Below are 26,188 nucleotides of genomic sequence, written 5' to 3'. Positions count from 1 at the left end.
ATTATTCTTAAATGGATATCATAAAGGAAACATTGTAAATTCTTTATTTCATAAAGTTTGGCCACTGTCAACATTTCCTCGCTAGGAGACAGGTAAGGTTCCTCATCATAGGGTACAGTACTTTTTGATGTGCCTTCTCTCTTTTCCTTTTTTCTTCATTTTTTAATTTTTATTTCTCCTTTTATTTGAGGAAATCCTTATAATCATATGGGTCAGATAAGAAATAAACTATTGCGTGTCCCTAGTGGTTTCAGATTAGTCTAACAGCCTGTTTTCTCTCATGTTGCTTAAATGTAGTATATTAGTAACAAAGAGCATTTGCCAAAAGAGTAGAATTCATGCAGCTGCTAATTTGCATTGCATTTTGACTGTTATCACTCCTATAGAGCACACTGTCTTGTGGCATTTATAAATAACTTTTAAAGTCTTCATGTGTCCCTAGTCAAGAGGCTTTTGCTGGAGTGACCCCTCTCTGCAATCAGTATCAGTTGTGCCTCGGTGACAGCGGCACAGCTCCCTGCAGGCCAGCAAGGAGACATGACACAGACAAAGGGAAGGGGAGAAAATGTGTTGCTGTTAGCTGAACTAGAAAATGCTGACTAAATGGGAGTGAGCTGGAGAAGATGCTGAGGAGCAGCCTTTGCGTGTTCCTGGCCAGTGTGACGGTTGTTCCCTCAGGCAGAGCAACTTGCACCATCAGCTCCTCTTCCCATAGGTCTCATAGCTGCAAGACAAACCTCTCTAGCCAAAATGTAATGTGAGCAGTCCTCCCAGTCCCTCTGCTTCTACCTTTCCTAAGGAGAGCAGTACCTGGCACAGGTGGCTGCTTTAACTCACAGTTTAGCTTACCACCTCCATGGCCCAGGCTCCTGGCAGGAGGAGAGAAAGATAAGATGGACCAAAACCAAAGCTATGAAGGACAGAAGGGTTGATGGAAAGGACTGAAACCAAAGCAGTAAAGGACAGGCTTTATCTGCATTTACTGGAGACAAATTCAGGTGTTTTGTAGTGCTTCTCTCCTTCCTCATGAACTGTCTTGCACAAACAGTGGTGCTGCCAGCCTCCTGTGGCAGAGAGGTGCTGTCTTCTGTGCTTTACCAGCTCTTGGTCCCCTTCTGTACTTACCATGTTTGGCTGGGGTTGATCTCCTCTTAAGGTAGCTTGTTCACCTGAGAAAAGAACAGGGTTGTGGTAATGAGCTGCTGAAAGCAAGGAGAAAATTGCTGAGGCTGATACATAAGCCTCGTGGTCATGGGGACCTGCCTTCCTTGCCACAGAGTTAGGAGTGAAAAGAGTTTGTTTCTTGGCTTTCTGGGTACCCTAGCCCTGGGAGTGGGGCAGGACTGCGCTGCCTCACTGAGAGCACAACCCTGTGAGGAAGTGTATTAATACAGCATATATGAAGTCATAGCTATTGCTTATAAATCCCAGCCTAGCACCATTATGGATTATGATATACATGTCTCTGCCTGTGCACATGTTTGTGTGCCATATACACCCCTGTATGTGGGTGGTATTTGTACCCATGAAGTGTGAAGTGAATCCCTAGAATTAGCCCCCTTCTTGAGTGGACACAGCAGGCCAGTTGCTGACCTCGCTAAAAGCTAAGTTGCTCAATGTTAGCAAAGTCCTCCAGAACCAGACCAAAATCAGAACCAGTTACTGGAGGTACTGTGGAATTTCTGGTTTATTTTTGCCACGGATAGATCCATAGTTATGTACCAGAACAGCCTCCTCCCTAAGGGAAGAAGTGTGTTGTGTTAGCCACTGAAAAAGGCCTTGCTTTTGTGCCACTATCCAGAACAGCAAACATTGGTTTTGTCTTGTCAGTTGTTGAAAGAGGGGAATAGTCACAGTGGATGCTTTTTGCCAGTGCAGTTTCAAATTGTCATTTCCAAAGACCCATATTGGTAACCGCCGGGAGCGTGCCACTAGGAACAAAATAAGCCAGCTGACCTAGATCTGAATCAGCTGCAGTGACCGGTAGGTTACAGAACTAAAGCTACACAGAAACATCTTTTCTTGGCTTCCTCCAAAATCTCGCTCTCTCCCTTTTTATGGATATGCACCCTTGTTAGGAAGACATGGGTACTTCAGGGTATTTCTGGTAAGCACATCAGTGCGACCATAAAATCTTCCCAAATAATGCTAATATACTCTAACTGTATTGCACAATACAGTACCAAATGAACTTACTTTTTATGCAGTAATTTCTAGCAGCATTATTGGGCAATATTTTTTCCATAATTTAAACTTTGGTTTAGTTTGTTTATTGTTTTTAATTTAACAATCATATTTCAAACCAAACAAATGCTTTGGCTGAATTTGATTAATTAAGGTTTTAATTAAAAGATTTTTTAAAAACTTCTTTTTGGATTCTAGATATAAAAATTTTTCATTACCTGATGTGGAAATCACATACACTTTTATCAGAAATAAAAATAGCCATTTTGTTAGGTGTTGCAGTAAGTATTTCACTGAGGAGGGATGGGGAGAGAGGAAGGTCAGATTTCGTTAGAAGTCCATGTGGAAAATTTTGTTGCAAAACCCGGAACTTTCTCAGCAGTAATTTTTCGTCATTCAGCCATGTCTTAAACCCCAACTGTGTGGGTAGCTGTGGACTCAAAGCGGGGTTGTGTGTTGCCTGAGTATCCCAGTATACTTTGAGCACTGTGGGAGACTGATGCTGTCCAGGTGCCAGGTAAATGTGGCTGTGCTGGAATGACAGCAGAAGTTGTCTTGCTCTGGTGGCCAAGACTATGTGATGGTCCTTCCCATCCAGCTTCTGAGACGCCAGCATTCAGGTTGAACTTCTCTTTTAAAAGCATTCCTACCCTCTGCTCACGCCATGTGTCTGTGGGCAGAGGCTATGCCTGGCATTAGCACGTCTACAAGTGAAGAAAATTAAATGAAAAACAGCTTATCACCACTTTTCAATAAAAAGTAAAATTTTGGGCTCCTCTTCCCCCTTGGAACAATTCTGTGAAAGATATGACTGGAAAAATTATATTTAGCATGGAAAAAGCTTCCACCAAGAACAGCGTTGAGGAAATTGGGCTCAGTTTCACAATCTGACTGATTAGCTTTTGAAAATGTTGTACTAAGCCCATAAAATATGCTCATAAAGTGTTCAGGCAAGGAAGGATTTTCTGAGCATATACATTTGGCGACATTAGCTATACAGTGAAACAGAACACCACAAAATATCCAGTGGCTAACTGCATAGCAAACCAAATACCTTGTTTCTTGGGATATATGTACAATAAGGCATCGTCTTTGATATTTAAAAAAAATGCATGCAATATAACTGCTGGTTAATATTATTATTACCATACGTTCCTTAGAGGGAAGGAATCTTATTGCATATAAAGTCTGAAACAATAAAGGCATATTTAGTCATAATAACATGAATATACCATATAAGAATGAAAAGCCTGCTGTGTACTGCACATACATACTTGAGGCTGAGGAAAACACAATACTGTGTTTGAGAGAGAAGACCGGTAGCCACGAAACTAAACACTCCACTGTACCAGAAATGCATGTCGCTTCAGGAGATCTGATCAAGTCTGATCCGGGCATTTTAGGACTTGTGAGCTTAACCCAACTTGAATTTTCCTGGGTTTTTTTTTCTGGATTAGTTTTAGTATATTACTCAACAAATGGGAATGCATTGATCTGTCTTTTTAGGGAGATAATTTGTCTGATGTTGGCTGAATTGTGTGACTGGATTAAACTTACATAATGTGTCTTTCAGAGGGTGACTAATTGAAATCTGCTGCAAACCGTGGATGACTTTAAAATCAATTCTGTGGAGTATTCATAATAAGACTTACTGACTGTGGGATTAGTATCAGAAGATACGCATACATTATCCAGCTAACACTGAGAGCAAATAGTGCTTTAAGAAAACAGTTGTTTCTTCTGCACCCTGAAGGATGACCCCAGGGGCAAGTAAGGAAAGTGGAGTCGCAGTAGGACCTAGGCTGAACCACTCTTATGGTTGAGGTTTTAGAACAAATGAGAACTTTTGAAATAGCAGGTTACCCTTTTTCCTTATTTATTTTTTTCCCCCCCTTTAGTCCATATGTACAATGTAGAGCCACTAAACAGATGTCTTGGTTCAAACATTGTCATGTGGCTGGGTTTAGTTCTTTAGTGCTTAAGTCACTAAAACATACAGGACTGAGACGCTGCTCTGGTTGCGTGCTCTGCTGAGAGCTTGCTCGGCTATTACTTCCAGTCATTCCATTTTCAGTTCACCTCGACCCCGTGAAATCACAATCTCAAATTAAATTTAAAAAAGACAGTCCTGCAGTTTCCTTCCTCCTGGAGTCTGCACAGCTTATTGCTCCCCGGACATGCAATGATTGCAAATGCCTGTCACAAACAATTAATAAGTAATATCAAGATTTAGGAAAGTAGAAGGGATGAGTCTTTCCTCCCCAGATTTCTAACTCTTTTTCACCCAGTATGTAGCAGGCAGTATCTAGTAATTGTCCCTGTTAAGGCAGACTTCAGACAGAGCAAGTTACAAAGGTAACTGTTGGAAAATGAAATGGCTGTGGAGAAAAGACTTTGCTAGGAGGTGGTAGTGCAGGAGCCATTAGTGGAGAGTAGGCGTTGAATCAAGAGCCAGGCAAAGATGTAAGAAAAAGAGCAGGAACTGCATGCTTGCAGGCTGGGAATAGAGAGACAGCATAGAGCACCTGGAGCTGGAGAGCGCATCTGGAGAGAGCAGATTCCTGCAGGATTGAGGTGAACCTCCAGGTCCATGACTTCATTTGTTTGCTCAGGGATGGTGACTCATCTGTGCAATGACTAGGGCTACCTAGCTACAGTGGCTTGCTCTCTCTTACTTTATTATCTCACGTACTGGTTAAGCTAAAGATACGAACCTGCCTAATGACCCAAACTGTGGTCAGGAAGATGTGTACAACATAGATTTCATTCTTCATTTTGGTTTCCAAAAAGTGAGTGGGCTGTGTTAAGAAGAGCACTAGCTTCCAATGCCAAACTCCCAGAGTTAGGCAATGGCAGAAGAATGAGGGTATGCATTACAGAACTTTGTCAACTGCCTGACATCGGTTGTATGACTTCATTACAACACTACTTTATGTTGGGGAAATATATGTAGGAAATAGATAAACATATATTTTTCATAATTTTTCAGTTGCTAGCTTTATGGTTTTAACTTTCAGTCTATGTTTCTGGTGTGCAGAACTCTAGTGCATATAGCACGTGTGAGGGGCTGTAAGCGTAGGTGAGCCCAGTATTCCTATATTTGTAAACAGCAGAAAACATTTTGCACAGAACAGTAGGAAGCTGATTTATGTAAAACCAATAAGCAGTCTGAGTTAGATTACTGTAACACAAAGTAACATTAGATTTAAAATTCATAATCTTATAACTACTTTCCAGATTATAAAGCATTCCAAAATTACAGCCATGAGATAGGACCTTTCCCTGTTGGGTAGTTTTGTTTACCTTTTTATTGACATTCTAAAGATTTAATTTTCCAGGATCCAGAGATCGGTTTCTACTAATGTGACTCTAAAGTGCCATTGAAAATAAATCATTTTGTCAGAATTAGGAAGAAGAAAGCTGACAATTAAGGAATGTCAAAAAGTGAGTACATGCTTTACCAACAACTGAAATGAAAACTCAGAATGCTTTATCTTGCTTCTTAAGTGGAATTACACAAAACAATAATGGTTGATTCTGATAGTAAATGTACTCTTGAAAGTCTCTGGGTTACTTATTTCTAATAAATTTGATTTTCAAAGAGTTTATTTACTAATATGAAGCTTTGGTGATTAATTTTTCCCTTTTAAAATATAAGAGGAATTCGGGTTTCCAAGGAAGCATGTAACACTTCCAGAACTCCACAGTTTGCTTCCTGAGCCTGTTGTCACACTGTTTTAAGAGAATGACTCTTGTGTGTTAGGTTTAGGTCCACCTTGTTCCGTGAGGACTTTTACGTGATGTAGTTCTTGGAAGTGAAAGTATGAAGTGGCTTTAGCTAGAAAGGAGAGAATGAGCTCAAAAGCCTGTCTGTTTCCCCCTCCCGAGTCCCTACTATTCTTACACCTCACATAAATAAGGTGGTCAGTTTTTGTCTTCTCTTACTCCTCACCTCAGTTTTTTATCTCCTCTTGCCATGGAGTGTTACACTTAAAAGGATGTTCAAAAAAATGCCAGAGGAGCATTTATTCACCTACAATAGAAATGAGCATTTAAAAGCAAGACAGGCAGGTTAAGGTAGCCATTGGAAAAGTATTTCTTAATAGGATGGATCAACCAGCCTTCCGTTGGTATTGAAACTGGGAACTGAGCCAGGTGTTCCTAAGGCCCCCGTATGAGCCACTAATGCCCAACAGCTTCATCCTGTATAATCTACATCCAGTGTTTCGATTATTAGCTATTAACTTGCACTGCAGATTAGTGGTGGTGAAGCACATATGTTGATCCTTAATCTCGGCAACCTGACCCTGTGCTGAAACCCAGCAGATTTTTAAAGCCTGTAGAGAAGGTACTGGAGGCCATGCAAGGGAATGGAGGAGGGGCTCACCATGAGTGTTACAGTCAGCTGCATTGGCAGGATTGAGCTAAACAGTAATGCTGTGATCCAGCTGCAAAATACATACCAATTCCACCCAGAATCCTGTGACAAACTCTGCTTGTCTTTGGTTGTTACTGACTCATGAGAGATAAAAATACCTTTGCTGCAGAAGGGAGAGCGGTTGTGGTGCTGCAGTGTGTAGCAGCAGAAGGCAGGCTGCACTTGGGTAGGGCAGGCTGTGCACAAGGAAGGACCTTCTCACCCCCTAAACCTCAGGATGGCAGACAGCCCCACGGTGTAAATCACAGCTGCAGTAAGATCAAAGGTCCATTTTTGCTCTGTCTGACAAAGACCGTTCACAAATGCTTGGAGAGCACTAGGAGAAAACGGGTGGGAGGCAAGCCGCCATCGTGGTGTGTCCCCTCATAGCTGTCAGAATGGGAGTGAAAAGCCCTGGAGCTGGGCGGCCCCATTGACCAGCTCTGGGTGGGTACGGCATGGGCTGTCCTAGCCCTCTGGGCCCCTGTGGTACTTTGGCTCTGTGAGGAGTTCAAGGCTTTAATGGCTGCGTGAAACATTGTTTCCTTTGGTTCGCATGAGGGCTGGTGAGGACCAGACTGTCCTGTGTACATTTCATCATCAATTACATCCAATGCGAGAATATGTGTCATTCACCTCCTGCTGGTGTTTGTTAATTCATACAGAGGGGCACCACAGCAATCGGGGGCAAGGCCTTTGGTGGAAGGGGTGGTGCAATGAACTTTGGGTGGTGGCACTTGCGTTCACATCCTTACTAGAAGAGCCTGTTACATGATGTGAGTTTGACAAGCCTCTTTTTATACAGAAAGCATTGAAAGATGTCATTTAAAGGGACGAGCGGTGAACATCCACACAGAGCTGCTGCCGGCCCTACTTCCTAGTGCCCAACCTCTGTCAGTCCGGCGGAGGCCGGGGACAGCCGGCTCCTGCCGCGTCACCCGCGGCTGCTGTCACTGCACATCCGAGAATGCCCTGACGGCCGCGCTCCGCAGGGGCGCAGCGATGCCCTTTGCGCCGGTACCGGCCGCTCGCGGCTGCCGGGGCGGGGCGGGGCGGAGCCGCGCTCCCGCCTCTCCGGGGCTCCATTGGCTGCACGGCAGGCGGGGGGGTGCTGCCGCGCCGTGTCGCTCCGCGCGGAGCCGCGCTCCCACCCTCCCGGTAACGGGCAGCGGGGCGGGAGGAGGGCGCGGAGGTCTCCCTCGATGGAGGGAGAGGCCGAGCTCTGCGCACCCCTCCCGCCGCTGCCTGTCGCTGCCGCACGCACCGCCCCCCCCCGCCGGCAGTCCTGCGCTACGGTCGGCGGGGATTCCGCTTCGCGTCGCGTCGCCCCATTAAGCCGCGCCGTGAAGCAGTGCCCGCGCACGGCCGCGCCACCCGTCCCCGCAGGTTGGGTGCCCGTCATGGTGCTGCCCGGTGTTTGAGCGCCAGACCGACAGACACACGCAGCGGTCCGGGGGGCTGTGCCTCCTTCAGCCACCCCACCATGCCATCCAGGGAATCCTGGCCCGGGCACAAAGCGAGCCGGTCCGCGGTGCACAGAGCCAAGCAGGAGAGCCGCCAGCAAGACTTCCTGCTCGCAGCCCTGGGGATGAAACTGGGTGCTCAGAAGTCGCCCGTGACAATCTGGCAACCTCTTAAACTCTTTGCTTATTCACAGTTGACGTCGCTTGTCAGAAGAGCAACTCTGAAAGAAAATGAACATATTCCAAAATACGAGAAGATTCATAACTTCAAGGTAAGCAATTACTCGTTTCTTTATACAGCACAGGGGCCATAGATTTTGTTTTATAATGGGCATGGTATTGCAAGGAAATAAAATGTACGAAGACGATGACTTTCTGGGAACTTACGTGCTTCAATTAAATCTCATTGCTGGTTAAATCAGTTAACCGTATTTCAGACATAGCAGAAGAAGAATGAGGATTTTGTTGTCAACTGCTTGTGTGCATGCATTTCTTTAAATAGTATTTGTCATAGCTAGGTTATCTGTTTTATTTAGAATTGTTTTATATCAAGAGATGTTAAAGGTGAGAAAAAGTGGCAAAGTTTTCTTCCCATTCAAATGAACATAGTTCAGTTTTACTTTGATAATATGATGCCGCATAATCTTTTAGATCTGCAGTTAGAGGATTAAACCCATCTCGTCTCAGTTTTTCGCTGATAAATAGCTTTGGAGGTAAGATGCGTGTTCTCTTGCATCTGGATTGAGCAGATGGTCGGCATTTCCCTTCATTTCTGGCTTTTCTCTGGTGTTAATGAATTGAGTGTGTTGAAAGCAGCCAGGCTTGTACCACGGGGCTGTTGGAGCTGCTGGCATTAGCAGCTACCCTGTGTTTTCATACAATTTACTTAGTCTTCCATGTAGCTTCTAATTATTGTTTCAATTATTTTAAATAAATGATGCTCTTTGATAAGAGAGGCACATGTCAACACAACATATGCATGTTTTGTGTCTCTATCTGTAATAAATGTCTGGTAAAGATTTAGTAGTTTAACCTTTTAGCGGTCAAATGCGTAATAGGCAGCATTTATTTATAAGTGAATTGGTGTTATCCTGAATTCCTACAGATGATGGTACAAACTTCATATATAATACCTGAAGCCTAGATTCTATCTTTGATGTATTGAGTTTTTTTCCTCCGTGTAGCTTTTGCTTTTATTTATTTTAGGAGAAGGGAAAATCATTAATATAATACAGGCATCTGATGATATAAGCATGGAATCATAGAACAGTTTGGGTTGGAAGGGACCTTCAAAGGTCATTTAGTCCAACCCCCTGCAATGAGCAGGGACATCTTCAACTACATCAGAACCACATCCAGCCTAGCCTTGAATTTCTCCAGGGATGCTGCATCTACCACCTCTCTGGGCAACTGTTAATTGTTAACTGTTAATCTGCAACCCCTTTGGGCATCTGTTAATTGTCTCTTATTTTCAGGTTTGGTTTCCATCACACACATGTGCATGTGTGAATGTACGCATGTGTGCACACATGTATATTTACGTATCATCCATAAGATTTTATTTAAACCACCTTCTCGCTTTTGAGTTCAAATAATCACTAAAATTGGAGACTAATGCAGGATGTTTTGGTTGACTTGTTCTTCATGAAAGTATGAATTTGAAAACCATGTACAAAGTGTTATATTAAAAAGTGTTTAATATGAACGCTTGGCATAAAATAACCCTGTTGTTGGTTAAATGCAGAGCATTTTTTCACAGGCTTCTGAGATGTCCTGGAGATCTGAAATGTCTTGCAAATTTCATTTGTTCCTTAGAGTTTGAAGATAATTCTTGCAGATGCCAGCAAATAGTGATTTTCCATGTATAGCGCCTCTGTAGGATAATATGCATTTAATTCTGCGCACATCTGCGTTCTATAGTTGCTTTCCTTTAACAGCCTGAAACACATCTGTTTAGAAAATAATCCGATAATCTGATTTTCATTTGTTTGGGCTGGTTTATTTTTTTTTTCTTCCAGAAACTGAATCTGGAAAGTTTGGAAGCTGTGAGTTCTCCAGTCTTTTTTTGAAAACAAACAGTGTGTCTGATCCAAGCTCATAGTTACAGCACAAACTTTCCACACGCATTATTTTCCTTATAATGGTTGTACTGTAGTTCCTTTATACGTACAGTTGCCAGGAAAAGATACCTTGAGAAGTAACTCTTTCTGAAATGGAGTCACCTAACACAGGTAATTTTTGCTGTAAAAAGAAGTAGAAGAGAATGAACCCCTTACCCCTTAAAGGATATGCAGCAGCCGGCCTGCCCACTGAAGGAATGCTGCTGGCGTTCATGAGCTCTAAATGTGGCCACTGCCCCATTTGTAAAAAAATAACCAGAAAACCTTTGCAATTGTTGTGTTATGGATCTGAAACAAATGGCCATTGTTAGCTCATGTGCTTCTCTCCTTTATCATTCCTTGCATCTGTCAAATTTTTCTTCTTACAAGTATAGACGTCATCAGTTAAAATGTCTGCAGAAGTCTCCTAGGTTGCCTGCCAAGCAGCATATGTGCCACCCATGTGGAAAGGGAGGAAATGTCAGGCCCAGAGTCTTGAACCTAGACTTTTTAAACAAAACAAGAAAATGCAGCCCAGAAGTGAAATAAACTTGTACAGTTCAGCTAACGAACAGTGACTGCTGTCCCCAGAGGCTCCACCAGCAAAAAGGAGGGCGCACACCGCTTTGTACCTCTGCGGCTAAATCTTCTCTTCGTTATACAGGCACGAGGCAACAGACAGGGACTCTAACCATTTCTCAGCTGCTGCTTTGATAATCACATCACTAGTCGCAGAATTCTTTTTATACTGAAAATGCTATATCTTCCCAGCAGTGGGAGGAGAAATGGAGAATTGTTAATGCACAACAGCTAGCACTGTTGTCTTGGAGAAGGGAAGGCGACAGCAGCAGCTGCTCCGGAGGTGGGCTGCGGATAGCAAATACCCAAGAGACTTGGCCACAGGTTAGGAGACCTCAGTTCTCCCCCTGCACCTCCTGTCCCTCTGGAGCGGGTATGGGGGACACAGGTGGAGTTTGAGCCCTCAGGCTCTGTTGCCTCCAGCAACAGACAAGGTCGAGATCAGGTAGAGGAGCAGGGTGGCAGAGGAGCAGTGCAGTGCAGGTCCTCAAAGGAGTGCAGATGCCTAGGGAAGGGGTGAACATGAAAGCTGCTTTTACTCTTAATTTGTCAAGAGGTCTCCTGAATAAATCTATGTCTTGCTTCAAGGGTTGTTTGGAAGAAGAGTTTAAAGGCAGTTCTAGGAATGTTGAAATGGATAGGGGTTTGAAAGGTTTTAATCTTGTTTAAATCTGCTGGAATGAGTTATCTCCTGCCAGTGTGACAGAGAGCTCTGCGGGCAGCACTGGCCAGTAATGATCTCCAGCAATGTGGTATTCTCCTGACTGGGGAGGTCTGGACTCTCATGAGCACATCTCAAATGCAAATACAGAGTGGCTGAATTCTCTTAAATTAATCTCCATAAGCAAAGAAAGGGATGATGATTTACAAATGTCAGATCTGACTGAGTTTTTAATCTCTGTTCCTCAGGAGGAGAGCTAATTATTAAAAAAGTTTTTAAAGCATATTTGGGCTTTTTTTTTTAATTTATAAAAAGTTTTAGTATTTCTGTATTCTCCTCTCTAAATCAAATATAAAAGATTAATTTTCGGTTCAAATAGCTATACGCCATCTACATTGTTTGACACAGCATTTTACTTAGCTCTAATTCAATAACGGGATTTAAAGGTGAGCTAGGACTGTGAGTGTGACTTGATTGGGTCTGTCTGTTTGCATATTTGATTTCTTTTCCTTGTCCTGTGTATACTCTGCTTTTCTGAAACCCAGAACCCTGCATGAGATATCTTGTAAAAGGAATCATCAGACCACATCAGGACAGTCACTTCATCCTAAAGATTTCATCCCCACTTTCTTTCACGAAAGGTTTTTCCTCTCTTTCGTTTTCTTACCCATTATGGGAGATAAATCTCCCCACACACTCTAGTATACATGTATCTCTATGAGCATGTGTGTGTGGTGATTATCGAGTTTGTTCATCCACCCAGTGTGGATAAGCAGTAACATCTTCTGTTTGAAAGCTCTGAGAGATCTGTGGGGTTCTCATGAAGTGCGTTCTGACAAGGAGCATAGCTGAAGCCAGGGGTGTTATTTTCTTACAAAAAGAAGGTTTAAGATAGGGTAAAGTTCTGTGACATGTCATAGAAGTGGACAGAGTAGATTTGCACGTAATCATTCCCATAAATTTACTCTACAGCTGGACCCTACCAATAAGAGTGCTTTTTCTGTCTCTTGTAGATCTTGTATTTGCTTATCTTGTCCCCAGAAAATGTATCAACTGTGATAGCTTGTAAATTAAAATAGAATTTCTTACCTAGCTGGTACCTGACACAGTCAATAATTTTAAGGGGAGGAAAGCAGCTGTGTACCTCCTGGACAGGCAGGGGAGGGAGGAGCTTCAGGCAACAGCAGAAACATCAAATTTGAGGGGAAAAGGAGCCTCTGGCAAGGTGCCATATGGATCGAAGCAGTCCGTGTTGGTTATTGAGAGGAGCTCTAGGTTGGGATGTGTGAAGTAGGCTTTATGCTAAAGGACTTACAAGGCAGGGGAATCAGAGTTGCATTTAAGATTATCTCATCTCTCTTCAGCAAGGCAGTATTTATTAGGGTACTGACCATGCAGAGTTCCCCTTGCTCAGTCCTCTGGACTTTCCTTCTCTCCATCTCCCTGCTACATCCCATAGGTTATTGCTGTTTAAAAAAGAAAGGATCCAGCTAATGTACCTTCTGCCCTGAGTCCATCCCTCACTGACACGGGACATCTACACCTCCTCCCCACCTGGTGCTGTGTTTTGGACTTGGGTACTGACCTCACTCCTTTGCCTGCCACTAAATTGAGATTAACTGCAAGAAATCTGGGTGGTGAAAAGTTGTTAGTCTGTGCAGTAACCTCCCTGTCACTCGGCAAATTTAGAATAAACCTGGACAAAACACCTTAAAGGTCTTCACTCCCCTCCAGCTCTTGTGACTCACGGGCCCTGGGGAATTTTTAGCTCCCTTGGCTGGCTATTGGTATTCCTTCAGACACCTCTGGCTCCTGATGACTTAAGCTGGCAGAGCACTCTGCAGGTGTTTCATAACTGTTGATAGTCCAAGGTGTAAAACCACTCTTCTGACTAGATTAGTGCTGTGGTGCTTCACTGAAGCAAGAAGGTGTCTGTGCCTGTCAGAGCTGGATTGAAATCTGTGTTTCCATGCATCATTTTCCCCTAGAATATTGTCTCATTTCTCTCTTGCTCTTCACAGAGTAGATATGTCTTCAGAAGGCTATTTTTTGCTATCTTCCTGTGCAGTATTTGGTATTGTCACGCTGTTTCTTAGTCACTATCTTACTAATGCCTGAGATGGCAGTCAGTTAACTGTGATGAATAGCAGTTGCAAAGCTGCTTGGTGAATTGGTGGACATTCAGAACATAATTCCCTTTCAAGCCAACACTTCTTCCAGAGAGGAGAGATGTTTTTCCATGTTTTTTTAGGCCAAGACAGCAGAGATGCAGATGACTTTTGTTTGCTGACATTCTTCACCTCCCTCCTCAACTGAAGCAACATCCTGGCTTTCTCTTTGAGAGTGACCCATTTGAAAGGCCAAATAGGGAGTTCCAGAGCAGAGACAAAATGCTCTTCCAGAGGTAAATGGGAGTAAAATATAACCTTAAATGTGCACAAAGAGGGAAGGCTCCCATTAGGACCAGTCTCTACTGGAAAGGTGTTGTCAATGTAGACCAACTCAAGCATTCTACTAATGGAGAGACTAACCTGGCCCTGATTTTACTAGTGTAATTGCATATGTGCTAGGTGCTTTGCTAGTGTAAAAAATCATAGCAAATTACTTCCGTGACAGGTGTTATTATTCTAACAAAAGCAGCTAAGCAAAGCTGCACCTGAACACTGGGAAATGGGAACATGAAAAATGCAAAGGAAATGCTGCAAAAAGTCCAGAAAATATAGCAGACTCCTATATTAAGCAGACCCGGTTTTCTGTGACTTGTGACATGAACTCATTTCTATTTCTGATCTTCTGCAAACTGGGGCAGATGCTGATTTGGGGTAGATTGGTCTAGCTCTGCTGAAAAGAGGATGGTGGCTTTTTTTGTAAGGTATGGACCTGGCACTGAACATATTTTCAAACATCTTTACATGAGAAGTGAGTCACTGTGCTCAAATGAATAATCAGAAAGAGAGCTGGGTGCCCCTAGCATAGTCCCTGGGGAGAGTGCACATTGTTGCAGATAAGAAAACCTTGGGAAATTTGATGTTTCTTTTAGATTCCTAATACTTGAGGGGAAAAAGGGGTTCAAAGGTAGGGAAAATATCTAGAGAGCAAAACTGGAGCAGAACTTCTGAGAACTTCACCAGCTCTTGTGTTGTGGTTTCTGAAACTCTTAGCATATTATAAGGCAGTTCAAGCCAGGGAAGCTTTTAGGCATTGATGGATATTAGTTCCCTAAGGAATTTATTTAATGTTACTTTTAACTTTTTTTTTTTTTTTCCCCCTTGAAAAGCCAGGGCTTTTCCAAAGCAGATTTCAAATAGCACAATATTATTTAACTCTGTCTGGTTTCTTAGTGCTAGCCCCTGAATTCAAGCTTTGCCTCTGTTACAAAAAAAAAAAAAAAAAAATTAAAAAAAAAGCATTTTTTTTCTAAATCCTTAATTTATTCAAGCTGTAATTCCTTCTCACCACACCAGCAGTCCCTAGATGTGCACCTTGCGAGTCTTCCATGTGCACACCCATAAGAACAGGCCAGGTCATTTCTGTGGTGAAGCTAGGAAGTGCTCTGCTGGGGAGGACTGAGACTTCGCCTCAAGAAGCATGTTGCACGTGTTGTGCTCTCTCATCAACAGCTCTTCCTCCAAATTAGCCTTGGCATCACTGCAAAAGCATTTCTTTGGGACCCTCTTAAGGGTTTATCCTATTTCCATCATTACATGTATGGTGTCTGTATAGAGGGATTTTTAATTCTAAGGGTTTTGTTCAATTTTCACCTCTAGTTTCAGAATTTTTTGTATGGACATAGGTATCAAGTAACTTGGGCCTGGTATAAAATGGACAATGTTCCAGATATTAATTTAAAGAAAATCTGCTATTCCATCCTGAAAGAAAGGTGGCTATTTTATTCAATTTACAAGCAAAAAAAAAGCCAACAACATGCTATTCTGTGGGTTTTTGCTTTGGCTCTCATAGAGCATGACCTAACTGCAGTTTCCAGTTGTTCCTATCTCTGCTGACATGATCACTGCAAACCAGAAAGTAAACAAGACACGGCAGTGCTTCTGGCTCCAAGTGGGTGAGGACCTGTAGGGAGGTTTGCCTGGTCATTATTCATGCCAGCATACCCACTGGCAATAACAATGCTATTTATACTCTGTGCTCTGAACAAGGACTGTTCAGCCAGCATCTCTCCTCTCAGGAGCTGCTGGAATAAGTCCTTGGGGTGGTCCCAGGCTGGCTCCCCAGGACTAACATCCCAGCTGGTCTAGGCAAAGTCAGCTCTAGTTTTGGAGAAGGTATGTTCTAATGGTCTCAGTTACTTTAATTTCTGTTACACCTTCGCGTGAAAGCAATTATCTTGCAGATAGGGCTCTGCTGTGTGGGTTGTCATGGCAGTGTCTTTGATTCTCAGATTAGTCATCAGCAGCAATATTTGCCTCACAGAAGGAGTATCATGTGCTGGAATATTGGGAGTGCTTGAGACCCTTGTTTTAGAGGCACTATGTAATCATCGTATTATATCCAAGGATTAAATTGAAGGATTGGCCAAACTGATAGTTGAGTTGGTTGACTCTCTCACTGATAATCTCTTCTGTACCTTCCACATCCAGCTGCTGTCTGCCTGGACCAAGGATGGATGAAAAGGACATGCTTACTGGGTGCCAGCATGGGTACACTCGGTGCCTGATAAAATCAACTGTGACAGGGAAGACAGACATTAATAATACAGCCTGAGTTCATCATTTTAATTGAGATTTACGATGTCTCCCATGTCCAGACTAGAGCCCTAACTGGCAGGATTCAGCTGATGCAATTGCGCATGAGCTAGGACCACTGAGCTGACAGCCTTCATCAGCAGTGTCCCATCATCCTTGGGAATTTGTTTGAAAGACCATGTTGCCAGCAGGACTGTACCTTTGAAACATCATGCAGTACAAATGCTGGAGCTGTGCCATTTATTCAGTCCCTGGTCAGCTTGGTCTCCTCTCCAAGCACCAACAGGGCTTCTAGCTAGTGAGGGTAAATCAGCAGTGTTTCCTCCCATCCTTTTTCAAGTTGGTGTATTTCATCCCATCATAGATGCTAATGTCTGGATTTTCCGAAACCTATTATCCAGAAGTTCAGTGTGTAGGGCCATGGAAGAGGAGCTGTGTACAGAGCAGGGTCTTGATGGAGCAGGCATTTAGAGAGACCATGGGAGCAGCGTCTCAACAAAGGAAGGCTTTTTTATATAGTGTTCCATGTTGATTTTGCATAACCATCATTTGGCAGATCCAGCCCTGCTTTCTTCCCAGCAGTGGCTTTGCAAATGCTCTGCCAATCCATCGTGTTCTCTCGTATCACATTTGCACAGCACTTTCCTGATACTTCCTCATTCTCCTCCTCCCTGCCTTGACAAGTGATATAATATAAGTCTCCCAGCTACGAATACTAATTATCTGCTGGCTCATTCTTGGATTTCAGATAGCAATCAAGGCTGGCTGAACAACTGCCTAGGAAAACCCAAAAATGTAAAAAATAAGTGGAGTTACGAGATACACGGGTAACTAACTTCAGCAGTGACCTTTATAGAGTCTGAGAAGTAATGCTGAGAGATCTGTTTGGCGAGTCTGCAGCTTGTAGTATAATCTGTTGTCAGAGTCACTGGATTGTTTTTTTTTTTATTTGGTCGTCCTAAAACTGTCTTTCTTTTTGTAAGAAATATTTTCATTAAATGCAAAATAAAAATAAAATTCTAAACACTTGCAGTTATTGATCACAGGAGCTAAGCTATTTTTCCCTGTGTATAAGAGAATGTCTTTCAAGCCTAAGCAAAAAACTGGCCTCCTACGTAAGATCATAGTAGTTAAATGTTTATTATACCTTGCCGATGTTGCAGTAGAGTTCAGAATAGAAATGCCTAGGTGTAAGCCCAATGTGAGGCTCACCTCTTACTTTAGACTTGCAGGACAGCTTAGTAATAGGATTTTGTCTGGTTTTGAAGCAGGTGTTTTCCTTTAGAATCATCTGGATTTTTCTTTCAAATTGAGTATTTCCCCTGGAACTTTACAAATTCAGATTAAAATCACTTTATCTCACTCTCCTGCTCACCCATTTTCCACATTCTTAAAAAATCACTCACAGTTGAAGCCTAATGGAAAGAAAGAGAGAAAAAGATTTTTGGGGCAGGAGGGAGAATGGAAGGGTAGGGAGATATAAACCCACAGTTGGCAATCCTGCTCTCACGTTTTATAAGACAATAAAATCTGCATATGGCAGATGCTCCTTTTATAAAGGGCGAGGAACCCCTTGTAATGTAAGTCAGGCTCTCTGGGACTCTGCTGGGTGAGTTTTTGGAAGTTTTTCTGGAAAGCATATTTTAGTTTTGAAAACACGAAAGTCGCTTGGCAGGTTTTTTGAATGGGGAATTAAATATAAAAATCCAAATGCTATATTAAACAGTGTCATGTAATAAATTCAGTATTGTTTGCAGGTGCTGGCTCTTGAACTAGCAAAGGGATGCAAACGTGTTTCTTTTTAGCATGCTGCCAGGCCCTACTCTGCGGGATGAAACAGTATTAGAGGTTGTTCTGACCTCAGAAGACCAATTTTTTACCATTTTCTGGCATCACTTGCTGCGTGTGATTTGATTTCCAGAGGTGGTGTGTATTCAGACCAGTGCAGGGTCAGACATCCAGTTCTGCTCCATGGTAGGGGGAAGATTAACACTCCAGCACCACTGAGCTCTGGGAAAAGACAGCACCACTTAGAAACCCCAAAAGAGGCTTCAGAGCTGATCCTGCAGGGCTGTGTACACCAGGGATGGGAGCACATTATGGCCTCTGGGCCTCCTCATTAATACTGCCAGAGAACCTCCCCACTGCATGTCAGATAAAGGACGAAGCAAAGTAGAACATTGTGGAACATAGAAAAACCTACCCTCACCTTTTAATCTGTTTTGAGTTTGCAATCACAATAATGGATAAGAAAGGGTGATTTGGATGGGGCAGTGTAAAGCTGAGCAGGCTCTGGATAAGTCTTGTAACAGATAAGTTAATTTCTTAACTGATCATATGGAAGGGCATTTCAGTGTTTGGATGCATGGGATGAGAGAACAGTGCTAATGATGGTGAGAAAGTGATCTGGAAGGGCAAAGTCAACCTTGGTCTTCTGAAGGGTAACCAATACATGCAGTGTTGATAGGGAAGAGGAAATTCTGTTTTATCCATGTAATTTTCAAGCTGACGGTGAGTCGTGTAAACTTCACTGATGAGTCAGCTGTGAGCAAAGGTTATGTACTGAGCTCAGTAAAAATAAGAATGAGAAAGAATACGAATAAGAATAATAAAGGGAGGCAAAAGACTGAAGCAGCAGATTTGGAATGTGGTAGACCCTGTAGAGAAGACTGCCCTGCTAGGGAGAGTCAGGAAGAGGTGGAAATCTGCTGACCATGATGTGGAGCAAGACGCCAAGAAGGGGAGATCTTCACCACTAAAACAGCAGTTCAAAAGTAGGCACCTGAGGTTCGGTGAGTATCAGCACTGAAGATCACAGAATCACAGAATGAACTAGATTGGAAAAGACCTGTAAGATCAAATCCAACCGTTACCCCAGCACTGCCAAGCCCACCACTAAACTATGTCTCTGCGGGCAAAATGATCTTCCCTCAAAACCTCCCCTTAGGGCTGACCCTCCTGATCTCCACTTGCAGACACCTGTCATCTGCTCCCCAGAATGACTCATGCTGTATAGGTGCCGCCCCTACCTCCCATGGCCACCCCTTACACCACCCCATGGCGGTCCCTGCTCTCCCCTCATGACTGCCCCTCACAGTGACACCACACACCTCATAATCTGCCCTTATGGTTGCCTCTCACTTCCCCTCATGATCTCCTCTCGTGGCTCCCCCTTCTTCCCCCCACCCCGATCTCCCCTCATGGCTGCCCCTCCTCTCCCCTCATGATCTTCCCTCATGGCCATCCTTCTTTCCCCTCATGAGCTCCCCTTCTGGTCGCCCTTCCTCTCCCCTCATGATCTCTCATGGCTGTCCCTTCTTTCCCCTCATGATACTTCCTCATGGCTGGCCCTTTTTTCCCCTTATATGCCCTCGTGGCCGCCCCTGCTTAGAATCACAGAATAGTTAGGGTTGGAAAGGACCTTAAGATCATCTAGTTCCAACCCCCCTGCCATGAGCAGGGACACCTCACACTAAACCATGTCACCCAAGGCTCTGTCCAGCCTGGCCTTGAACACCGCCAGGGATGGAGCATTCACAACTTCCCTGGGCAACCCATTCCCAGTGCCTCACCACCCTAACAGGAAAGAACTTCTTCCTTATATCCAATCTAAACTTCCCCTGTTTAAGTTTTAACCCATTACCCCTTGTCCTGTCACTACAGTCCCTGGTGAAGAGTCCCTCCCCAGCATCCCTATAGCCCCCTTCAGATACTGGAAGGCTGCTATGAGGTCTCCACGCAGCCTTCTCTTCTCCAGACTGAACAGCCCCAACTTTCTCAGCCTATCTTCATACAGGAGGTGCTTCAGTCCCCTGATCATCCTCGTGGCCCTTCTCTGGACTTGTTCCAACAGTTCCATGTCCTTTTTATGCTGAAGACACCAGAACTGCACACAATACTCCAGGTGAGGTCTCACAAGAGCAGAGTAGAGGGGCAGGATCACCTCCTTCAACCTGCTGGTCACGCTCCTTTTGATGCAGCCCAGGATACGGTTGGCTTTGTGGGCTGCGAGCGCACACTGAAGCCACCTCATGTTCATTTTCTCATCAACCAACACCCCCAAGTCCTTCTCTGCAGGGCTACTCTGAATCTCTTCTCTGCCCAACCTGTAGCCTGGGATTGCTCTGACCCAGGTGTAGGACCTTGCACTTGGCATGGTTAAACCTCATGAGGTTGGCATCAGCCCACCTCACAAGTGTGTCAGGGTCCCTCTGGATGGCATTCCTTCCCTCCAGCGTATCAACTGAACCACACAGCTTGGTGTCATCGGCAAACTTGCTGAGGGCGCACTCAATCCCGCTGTCCATGTCAGCGACAAAGATGTTGAACAAGACCGGTCCCAACACGGGTCCCTGAGGGACACCACTTGTTACAGAAGTGGTAGAATCAGCGTAGTTGAAGTCCCCCATGAGAACAAGAGCCTGTGAGCTTGAGTTTGAGGCTGTTCCTATCTGCCTGTAGAGTGCTTCATTCACAGAGTCCTCTTTATCAGGTGGTCTGTAACAGATCCCCACAGTAATGTCCCCCATAGCTGTTCTCCCTTTAACCCTGAGCCATGACCATGATCACCCCTTGTGTCTGCCTCTCCTCTCCCCTCACGGTCTCCGCTTATGGCTGCCCCTTCTTTCCCTTCATGGTTTTCCCTCATGGCCACTCGTCCTCTCCTCATGATCTCCCCTCATGGCTGCCCCTGCTGCCCCTTCCTCTCCCCTCACAGTCTACCCTCATGGCTGCCCCTTCTTTCCACTCATGATCTGCCCTCATGGCCACCTCTCCTCTTCTCTTATGATCTACCCTCATCACCACCCTTCCTCTCCCCTCACCCCAGCACCCAGGAAAACCATTAGAAGCACTTCAGCAAGTGGTATGTTAAAGTGAATTTGATGAATTAAAATCAGCAAAGCAAGAGGCGCAGGATGGTATTGGTTTTTATTTGATGAGAATGTTAATGTGTCAGAATTTGTTCTTGTTCTGCCTAAGGTAACAAGTTAAAATGTCAGCATTTCAAGGAACAAGGAAACCCCTCACTCCTTTACAATCAGAAATACTAAAAAAAAAAAAAAAACCCCACAAAAAAATGTAAATTGTAAACTGAAAGTACTCTGAAAAAATACTGCTTATTGCTCAAACTTTTGAACTATCGTTTTTGTTTCATTTTTCCTTGGGAGGAATTTTGAGAAATATTTTAAATGAGTGTCTTTCGTGGGGAATGTTCCTCTCACTATTCCCTGAGAAAGTTCTGTTAGTCCTGCAGGCATTAAAACACAGTGTTTTGCTTGGGGGTATCAGAATGTGCTTATTCTGGGGAGAGGACACTGCCAAAGACCTGAGAGAAAAACCACAAGGCTGAGGAAGAAAGCCAAGAGGATGTGGGTAGTGCAGGTGGGTAACAGAAGAAGACGTGAAAAATCTCTTTGCGGCGAGAGGAACAGAGAACATGGAAATTACAGCTGCTGACGGTCTTGTCATCGTTTGCTCCGTAGAAGTCAGCTGGAGGGAGAAGGGGCTCGTGGGGCACATTGCGGCTTCAGGAGTGGGTGCGGACGGCGGCTTGCGCTGCTGGGGGCAGGCGGCCAGTGCAGGATGGGGAGAGCTTCGCACCAGGGATGCTCAGCAGCACAGGGCTGGAGGCAAATATAGGCCTAGCTCAGCACAGCCACATGTGAATTACTGGTGAATTCAAGAGTAACTTTCCAGACTTACTCTACCTTACTCTTGCTTCACGAGCAGCAAATGCCCAGGAGGCTGCAGACCTTCTTCCCGTAGCCAAAACTGAAATGTGGGCTGGGTGCTGCTTTGGGTTGTCACTTGTTCAAGGTAAGTGTGAGCAAGGATCCAGCTGCTACTTAAATCAGCGGTGCAGGGGATGTTCTCTACCTCGGTCAGGCCACTTTGTGTTTTGCTGTTTATAAGCAGAGCTCTCTGTGGATGTCAAGCTTTCACATTTCTACCAGCTCCTTCTCTCTTCAGCTCTGTACTGATCTGACCAGGCAGCGCACGTGCCTGAGGTTACTGCCTGCTCTGATACCCGCTCAGTAACTCTGGAAAACCGAGTGACTTAAGCCTGAAGCATTTTTTACTACATTTCACTGCAAATTTCCTTTCTTCATGATCTCTGGTTACTGATTTTTTGTGTCAGCCTGTCCATTCTAAATAGAGGCTTGAAGCCTTTTATGTTGGCTAAGGAAGTAATAATTTTCTCTGTAAAGAATCCTGTGGTTTCCTACTGCAGGAACTCTATCAGAATAAAATCTGAAACAGCTAATGGTGGCTGCAGGATTTGTAACAACCGTGTGAGCTGGGATTGAAAAGAACATTGGGTTTTTTCTTCTTTAGCTTAAAATTTTTTTCATGGTTTAGTGGATTCTGCTCTTGGTCTCTCATTTGGGTTTTCAACCTGTAACATTAGTCTGAAGAGTATTCATTTCCTTTTAGACTTATTCTAAACTGGAAAATCCCTAAGTACGGTTGCAAGGCTCCTGTGTAGCAGTGGTATTTCTGCCTGGCAGGACTCTCTCCACCCGAGGTAAAATCTTGCAGCCCCGTATGCATTTCACACAACACCTTGTGGAGGGGAGGAGAGGGCAAAGCAGAAGACATTTCAAATCAAGAGATGGAGCTCCTGCATGGTCTCTGCAAAAGGCTCGCCTTGTGGCTAAAATCCTGCCCAAATAGAGAGATGCTGAGAGGCTGGAGAAGGGCTGTGACCCACATGGTCTGGGAGCAGACACGGTTCTGCTGCTCTGGATGCTTCAGGATGGAGAAGTCCCTTTCACCACAGGCCTTCAAGTCTTGGCAGTTAAATCTTTCTTACATTCCTTTCTTCCTTTCCTGCAGTGATAAAGGGAAGCTTCCAGCGGCTGCATGTGGTGCCTTCACAGAAGAGGAATTCTGCCTTGTTCAGACACATTGATATTGATGTCTATGAAATAGTTTGGTCATTTTCTGTAATTTTTCTTTCTGCTGCTGTCTTCCAGGTGCACACGTTCAGAGGCCCACACTGGTGTGAATACTGTGCCAACTTCATGTGGGGCCTTATTGCTCAGGGAGTAAAATGTGCAGGTAACAGTCATTCAGTCTTCTTTTCCCAAGACAGTCCTAATGTCGTAACTATTTAATATGCTGCTTGTTCCACTGTAATACTGCATGTCAAAGATCCAAAAATCAAAGAAGGAAGCCTATCCACTCTGTTGCTGGTGGTTTCAGGTGCCTGTTTTGGTAACATCACTGCAGTGATGCAGAGCACCTCTCAAGTGCTCACGAAGGGGAAATGATAATCATCATTAAGGGATTTGGTTTTTCACCCCCTTTTAGAATGGAGGAGAAATAAGCAGATGCATTGTGAGCTTTATTTCTTTTATACCACTTGTATGTATTGGCAGGTGTGAAAAACTCACTGAGGATCTCACGGTGCAAGGTGGGCATCAGCAAATTTCAAGTTGCTGTTGTGAAACAGGCTCTCAGGTTGATTTTGTGTGTAAGCCAGCAGACCCCCAGCATGCCATAGACCCTAAGTCATGTCTCCTACTTGCAAACTGAAAAGAAAGTAAGAAATGGGATGATGACTAAGGGACGCATACTGAAACGTTACATAAATATTCAGGTGCTGGTAGAAACGTATTACACGCATGGGTGTCAGTGCAGGCATTTCTGGGATAAAGCCTCTGTGAAGTAAAACAATTTGTCAGTTTTATTGATATGATTCTTCTGAGAAGAAAGGACAGTCAGCTTTTTTCAAAGGCAAAAAAAAAATAATAAAAGGATCAAAGTGATCAAAATAGTTTGCTGTATTTAAAAAGTATTTTATGACATTCTAGCAAGCAACCGCATCTATAAAAATGGTGCAAAGAAACGTTGATGTATGAAGACCTGCATGTGTTGCCCTGGAAACTGAATTTTCAAGCTAATTTAAGAAAATCTGCTCTGACTAAAGCTTTCTGAAGTCTTGTGTCAAGCAAATAAGAAGGCTGTTTATCACAGAACTGCAAAATAATGTAAAACTTAATTTATAGCCAAATAGGATTGAAATATTTTAAAATCCTTCTCCTGAAATTATTTGAATGTAATTTTCTGTTGTTATCAGTAGATTCTGTATTGGAGAGTGCAGCTCCATTTTAAGAAATTATTATACTAAAATGGCATTTTCAAGTATTTTCTCTCTGCTAAGTATTTAGGGTTGCAGCCATGTCCTTCGCTTATGAATGAAGATTGCTCGTACTTTTTACTGCTGTTGATTCTGTACAGGGTGTGCAGTGCTAGAAGAGAAAGAGGAAGCCTTATTTTGTTCTTGATTTGTTCTCTGATTAAAGTAGTTATTTTTTGATGGCACGTGAGCCAGTAAGTGTGCCATCTTCCTTCCTCGCCTGGAGTAGATTCTTCAGTTCTGGCATTTAGGAGAAATATCAAGTATTTCTCAGATTTATGTTAAGTAACTTTAATCCAGAAAATCAATAACAATTAAGGGTATGAAGGCTTGCAGTGCTGCATGGCACTGTGGAATGAAAAAATAATTCTGCTTTTATATTAAACCCAAAGTGCTTATGATTTTGTGCTGCCTTTTTTTTTTTTTCCTAACTGAAGTAGAACTGATTTTTCCGGTTTTATGCAGAGTTTTCTAAATTCTGAATTCCCAAAAGCTTCCAAAGTCTGGTTTTCTTTCCTTCTTATGAGGACGGACATAAGTACTGCATGTCTCCTTTTTCCTCCTTGCAGTGCAGAGGAACATATGTGTATTAGATGACTTCATAGGATCAGAAATTATAATTAGGGCTTTCTATCTTGTGTAAGGGCTCATATCGCTGTTGGTAGCTTCCAGTATTTTCTGTGATCTTATTTGTATTTTTAAATGCTGTGTTGTACAACTGCACTGCTTGTTGAAGCATCGGCTGTTGGGGCAGGGGGAGGTTGAGGTTTTTGGGGCCATGCTGGAGGTCATTGGGCACAACCAGGCGAGCTGTTGATGTGCAGCACTGTCCGATGGGGCGTGAGGGGGAGCAGGCGAGGGGCCATGCAGCAGTAAGGCTGCTGAGCAGTGCTTCCTCAGCCTGGCAGGCCTGCTTCTGCAGTGTGTGCTGTTTGCCTGGCTTCGGTTTGAGGAGCAGAACGGGCTTTCCTAAGGGTAGGGGTTGCAGCTGAGCCACCTTGCTTGTTGTCCCCTCACCGCAAGGCTAGCTTGTAGCCACTGGCCATCAGCGATAGCTGGTGGAGAACTAGGAGCTTCACAGGGGATTTTACTCTCATAAATTTCATGGAAATCAGCAGCTGGGTAGAGGAGAGGGACTCCAGGCAGAGCTCCATGGAGTAGGAGAGGGCAGGTCCACAGTCTGCCTTCTCTGTGCCTCACCTTCAACAGTGTCTACCTGTTCCCATCAGCTGAGGCTGCACAAGCCATCAGAGCCAGAAACCGTACAGATCTGGGCACTGCAGAGGAAAGTTGGAGGTGTATGGGTACATGGCGAGGACCTGTGTAACCACTGTTAACATCCTAGTGTGGAAGAGCTCAGGTTTGAGTGCCAGGAGTTTGGTCTTAAAGTGTTAGGGCTTTTCTTTAAAGTAATCATTTTGCTTCTAAACTGAGCCATTTTAATATGGAAACAATGAAACACAGCAAACAAGGAGCCACATGAGGCCTTTGCTTCTCAGAGTGGGTTCGTACTGCAGAAAAATTACAGCTTTTAGCAGGAGGCAGCATACTTGCATTCAAATGGGGTTCAATGCCACTCCAGGGAAATACACAAAATCTGTTTGGTGGTCTGTATAATCATTTTATTGAAAATACCTATGAGCCAAACTGCAGTGATCATACCTAATTTTATACTTTTTAAAGCATTTGCTTTTTATAGCCAACAGTTGCACATCTCAAGAGGACTCTATTTGCTGTACAGAAGTGATAAGTTTAACAAATACAAATAGATTACTGCATGGGCTACTCCTCAACCATTTTAAATCCTTCTCTCTGCAGAAGCATAAAAACATGCAAGAAGATAAGTGTGGGACAGTCCAAGACTGGACAGCAGAGATAAATGTCACCCATCTCAGAAAAGAGGAGGAGCTGGCGGAAAAAGTCAATAGATTAGTTTGTT

General features: G+C 43.8%; 1 protein-coding gene across 3 annotated transcripts in view; it reads left to right on the top strand.

Moving 5' to 3' along the window:
- The window catches only part of CHN1 (chimerin 1), a 103,594-nt gene that overhangs the window by 62,174 nt on the left and 15,232 nt on the right, over window positions 1–26,188 (top strand). For 2 of the 3 annotated variants that reach the window (XM_057423631.1, XM_057423633.1), the window contains 2 exons: window positions 8,259–8,336; window positions 23,084–23,168. In XM_057423631.1, coding sequence (XP_057279614.1) covers window positions 8,259–8,336; window positions 23,084–23,168 — 163 coding nt within the window. The remainder of the gene's footprint in view (window positions 1–8,258; window positions 8,337–23,083; window positions 23,169–26,188) is intronic. The other variant, XM_057423632.1, reaches the window with a different exon arrangement.

The sequence above is a fragment of the Pezoporus wallicus genome, unplaced genomic scaffold, assembly GCF_028554395.1.
Source record: "Pezoporus wallicus isolate ANWC-B61680 ecotype Strahan unplaced genomic scaffold, APGP_CSIRO_Pwel_v1 contig_1181, whole genome shotgun sequence".
Lineage (NCBI taxonomy): Eukaryota > Metazoa > Chordata > Aves > Psittaciformes > Psittacidae > Pezoporus > Pezoporus wallicus.
This window is presented reverse-complemented; position numbering and strand designations above follow the sequence as displayed.